This window comes from Manis javanica, chromosome 15 (genome assembly GCF_040802235.1).
Source record: "Manis javanica isolate MJ-LG chromosome 15, MJ_LKY, whole genome shotgun sequence".
Lineage (NCBI taxonomy): Eukaryota > Metazoa > Chordata > Mammalia > Pholidota > Manidae > Manis > Manis javanica.
Genome location: NC_133170.1, coordinates 81,997,593 through 82,002,907, shown reverse-complemented (window position 1 = coordinate 82,002,907; position 5,315 = coordinate 81,997,593). Strand labels below are relative to the sequence as shown.

General features: G+C 44.0%; 1 protein-coding gene across 4 annotated transcripts in view; it reads left to right on the top strand.

Moving 5' to 3' along the window:
- The first annotated feature begins 711 nt into the window (after nucleotides 1–711).
- THOC5 (THO complex subunit 5) overlaps nucleotides 712–5,315 on the top strand; it is a 36,190-nt gene continuing 31,586 nt past the window's right edge. For 3 of the 4 annotated variants that reach the window (XM_073223790.1, XM_073223788.1, XM_073223791.1), the window contains exons 1-3: nucleotides 712–847; nucleotides 2,482–2,612; nucleotides 4,423–4,566. In XM_073223790.1, coding sequence (XP_073079891.1) covers nucleotides 2,517–2,612; nucleotides 4,423–4,566 — 240 coding nt within the window. In that variant the 5' untranslated portion in view covers nucleotides 712–847; nucleotides 2,482–2,516. Of the gene's footprint in view, nucleotides 890–2,481; nucleotides 2,613–4,422; nucleotides 4,567–5,315 lie in introns of all 4 variants that reach the window. The other variant, XM_073223789.1, reaches the window with a different exon arrangement.

The following is a 5,315-nucleotide window of genomic DNA, read 5'->3' as shown; positions in this document are numbered from 1 at the left end:
CCATGGTGTCTTTTTTTCATCCACAAGGAACTCTGGCAGGTGCCAGTGGGAGGGCCAGCTTCCCAGTTCCACCTGGCTGGTCTAACCCCCCAAAAGTATTGTTATTCTTGAGTTACTCTCAGGGAGGGCCCTCCCTTCCATGGCAGTAGGAACTGCCTTATAACCAGGGATTCGGGACACACTAGTGTTTCTACCTCTAGATAAGTAGTATTTACACCACGTGTCTTGAACAATGGCTGTACAATTCGTACCAAGGGTAGAAAACACGTGAAGCTGCATTAGCGTTGTGACTGTTCTAGGCAGATTTGGCCTGAAATGGGGAAACTATTGATATGCCTATAGACAAATTTAAGATAGGGTTGAAGTCATCCCTGATTTGCTGCCCTCAATGTGGGATGTCAGAGTGACTGACTATAAGAATCCAGGTTATGGAGGCAAATCCATAGGGGTTCAAATCTTGGCACTACCGCCGTCCTTTTGCATACGACAAACTCATTCAAATACTTGGCAAAGCGCCACCAGTTGCTTGGCATTGCTTTAGGCGCTGGGGAAAATGAATAAGGCATTTGCGGTCAAAGTTTCCTGGTTTGTAGACGGCAGCGTGGAGGTGTTGGAGGCCGGAACCCTCCCTGGCAGCCCAGGGCATAGAACTTCCTTCCTCTCACGCAGCGCAGCCACTCCGCGCTGCGCGCCGGCAGCGGCCAGGGACTTCAGCGCTTCGCTTCCGGTCTTTGCACCTCCCTTCCGGTCGGCCCCTCTTCCTTCCGGTTCCCTAAGGTGGGCGGGCTTCAGTCTCCCCGCCGCCGGAAGTGTATCTCTCGCCAGGCCCTGTTCGGAGTGCTGCGCGGTGAGAAGGGGACCGGGACGGGGGCAGCGCGCCGGGGCTGAGGTGCGGACCGCCTGGAGGGTGTACCCGGGCTGGAGTCCGACCGGCGTTCCACTTGCTCGCTCGTTGGGGTCTCCGCCCGGCTGCACCGCGCTCTCAGTTTCCTCCTGTGGAAAATGGGTGCCGCATTGTCAGAGCCCACGTTGTAGCCTCTAGAGGACGATTTGCGGTGATAACAGTCCTCATTATTGTGCACTTCCGTGCCCCAGGCACTCTTTACTGCATTGCTAGAATTAGAATTTCCCACACTTAAGCCTTCGGGGTCCCGCCTTTGTGGGTTTTGCCAAATCACTTTACCACGTACGTCGGTTTACTAAAGGTTCTTTCCAGTCGAGACCCTTTTAAAATTTAAGTTTACCTGAAAATTTTTCTATCTACCATAAGTGAAAACTATTTTCACTTGTCATGTGGAAGGTAATGATGAAAATGAATATACTTGATATGAAAACAGCATTGTTAATTCTGGGTAAATTTTATTGTCAAGGCTCTGAGGCAGCCCTTTCATTAGCAAAGGAACGTTGGCGTTCATAGATGTTAAAGACAAACTAGGAAAATGAGAGGTTCTCCCTGAAGCAAAAGTTTCTAAAAAAAAATGGGAGAGGGATTAACTTTCTCTGTCGGGGTTCAACATTAGTTCAGGTCACCCGTGTAAAGCCCCACGCCGGGACAACTGCATCTCCTTCCCCACTGGAGTGCTTCTTGGGTTAGTGTCAACAGGCCCCGAGGGAGGGGTTGTTATTCTCATTTGATCTATGAGGAAACAGACCGACGGACAAGTGAAGTGACTTGTCCCAGGACCCCCATAGCCATAAAATAGTAGAGTGGAGACTCCAACTGAGGGCTTCTCTAATTCTACTCAGAAGGTGAGCCGTTGGCTCCCCTCAGTAAGTGTTGGTGACAAGTTCGTTGGGATAAGTGGGGATAGTGCTTCCCACCTCGGGGCTGTGATGACAACCAGGAGAGGCAGCAGAGGGAGGATGCTTTGTGACCTTAGGGCCCCCATGAAATAAAGCTTCCATTCTTTAAAATTTTAAGATCAACCAGAGGTTGATGGCATTGCCAGATGAGATGGTGGCAAGACTAGGAGGCACAATAATGTAGTTGTCAGGAGCATTGAGTGGCATTAAATGGATCCAAGCTTTAGCATTCTAATTATGTGACTGTGGGCAAGTCATTCGCCTATCTGAGCCTCAGTGTTTTCATCTGTAAAATGATCCTCACTCTTATCCGAAAAGTTTGTTATAAGAATCAATGAGAACATACCCATAAAGTGCTTAAATCAAGGTTCAGCACATAGGGATCAGTCAGTATCGGGAATGTTCTTTGTATGCCAGGATAAGAAGTTTCGTTTGTGGGGGTGGCGGTGGCACCTTTAAAGGAGGTAGAGCTGGAGAAGATGAGTTCATCTGGACAGGGTGAGGATGAGTCCCCTTTTTACAGAGGATTAAACTGAAATTTTGGAGGGTTGAGTGATTTTTCATGAATTATCAAGGGGGAAAGTGACCAGAACTGCTCTTGAGACTTGAGTATTCTGACTCCAGGAAAATCTCTAATTTCAACTAAGGAAAATTTCAAAAGCTTTCTCCTCGTCATAGGTCTCTGCTGTTTCCTCTGACCTCACCAACCAACCATGTCATCAGAATCGAGCAAAAAACGAAAGCCCAAAGTGATACGGAGTGATGGAGCTCCAGCTGAAGGGAAGCGTAATCGTTCTGACACTGAGCAGGTGAGATCAGCCAGGGTTGTCTTGCTGCTGAGAAATTCCAGCTTGTGGCCAAGCACCTGGCTGTGGGTTTGCAGCAGCTGAGGGTCATAGGGTAACCTCCCCAGAGGCCTCTGCTTGACAAGGTGCCGGGAATTCTCTTGGTTATACAAAATCTGAAGATCCACATCAGTTTTGTTTTTTTTTTTAGGAGAGCAAGGTACAGGCTTTTATTCAGAAATAAAGTGAGAGAATAGAGCTCCCTGCTCATGCCAAGGGGGGGGGACAAGAGAGCCCATGATGGTGCGTTGTCTAGGGGTTTTATAGGCAACTGAGAATTTTTTGAGAACATCAAAAAAAAGGCTTAGCGGTGTGGACTTGTACCACCTGCCCTGCCCTCAAGGTGGGCTGGGTTATTATCTGTCTGCTAGGGCTCTTTACAGTGAAGTCATGGGTCATGCTGAGATACCCTTGCAGAACACTCAAACATTCCAGGTAAAGTTGCTTCTGGCCTTTTGACCTTTAACTGATCTCACTGAAGATGTCTATATTCTTAGTCTGGTATCTTTCCCTAGAGAATTAGTGGGATCCACATCAGTTTTAGCTGCAGTATCCCAAGAACCAGGAAGCCTGGACAGAGAATGTGTTCTGGTATGGTGTGTATGTTCAGTCCATCTGTAGCATGCCACTGGAACTTTGGAGATATGGCATTCCTGTACCAGACAGTTTCAGAACACGGGCCAGCAGAACTTCTTCTGTGGCCTGAAAGCTTACATGGTCAGCAGGTCGTTCTCCTTTTCGTTTTCTGAGTCCTTGAATCTGTCAAACCTATTTATGACTAAGTTGTTTTGATTGGTTGTTTTTTTGTTTATTTTTCAGCTAGAATAGAGAAATAAACCATCTTAAATCTAAATAGAAATGATGTATTTCAATTATAAGAGATTAAGATTAATGAAGAGCCTTATCTTTTTGGGAGCGTTGACTCTTTTAATTAAGGTATAATTGACACACCATTGTATTTTAGGTGCACAACATAAGATTCAGTATTTGTGTACAATGCAAAATGATGACCACCATAAATCTAGTTAACATCACTATCATAGTTACACATTTTTTGTGTGTGATAACTTTTAAGATCTACTCTTTTAGCAACTTTTAAGTATGGAATACTATATTGTTCACTGTAGATGACTCCTCCTTAAAGAGATCAGCCAGGGTTGTCTTGCTGCTGAGAAATTCCAGCTTGTGGCCAAGCACCTGGCTGTGGGTTTACAGCAGCTGAGGATAGGGTAACCTCCCCAGTGGCCTCTGCTTGACAAGGTGCCGGGAATTCTCTTGGCTATACAAAACCTGAGTATCCGAAAGCTGGAAGACAAATTATATTTTAGTCTCTGCTGAAGCTTAATTTGACCATCTGAACACCCACAGTAGGAATTTGGTTAAAGGAATTTTGGTTTATTTATATAATGACTTATCATGCAGTCATTTTCATAAAGATCTATATTTATTGGGGTGAGAAATTGTACTAAATAGCATGGACAATATAATCCCATTTTGTTTAAAAATAACAGTTGTATGTATCCATGGTATTAACAGTGGAGTTGTTTCAGGCTGGGAAGTAAGAGTACAGGCAATTTATCATTCTGATAGCACCTCCCTATGTTCTGAATATTTGACCTAAGCATGCATTACTTTATAGAGGAAAAGAGGAATTTTTTTCCGTTTTGAAAAGAAGAAAAACATTTGATTTGAGGACTAGATCCTTTAGAGACCTGATTTGGTTCTGACAGGGAACTTTTACTCACTACCTAAAGCCTGTATCTTTGCTCCACAGGAAGGTAAATACTACAGCGAGGAAGCTGAAGTGGACCGGCGGGACCCTGGCAAAGACTATGAGCTGTACAAGTACACTTGCCAGGAGTTGCAGAGGCTCATGGCCGAGATCCAGGACGTGAAGAGCAGGGGAGGCAAGGATGTGGTAAGGAGTAGGACTGGGTAGAAATGAACCGAGTGGGTCTGCACAAATGGACCTGTTCCATGTCTACGAGAGCCCTTTGTAATCTTGTCTTCTGTTCTAGCCATGATCAGGTGGATGGAGCCTGAGGGCTCCAGAGACATGCCTATTGATTTTTTGGAATATCTCACCACCACCCAATCATCAATTACAGTAATAAAAGTACAGGATAATTTTTCCCACAATTGTAATCTGATAATTCATCCAACTAATAATTTATTAAGTGCTAGGCATTTTGCTCAGTGCTGAGAAATGATGATACACGTAAATTCCCTTGCTGTTACAAGGATGGATATATACAAGTAAATAATAAAGATTAACAATGACATTGTTAATAGTAAATAAATAAACCAGACTTTAGGGCAGAAAAACTAAAGAAAATGACTAAAAATAGGTGGATAAGTTCAAAACAAAACAAGCCATATTTTTTCCAGGAATTTCACTTATTTGTGTTTATATTGACCAATTTCACTTACTTGTGTTTATAAGATTATTGCATCTTATCTGTTTTATTGTAGCCAAACTTTGCAGCTATAGTTCTGCTACTTTCATTTAAATTATTCTATAATATTATTCAAATTGTATGGCTAGATATTGCTGTTGTTAGGATCTCTCTGCTTCATCTTCAATTCCTGTTACTTTGGTCCAAGCAGAAATTGCTTTTTTGCCTAGAAACCTTAAGCATTTCCCTTATGCGGTCTTTCTTCCATTTC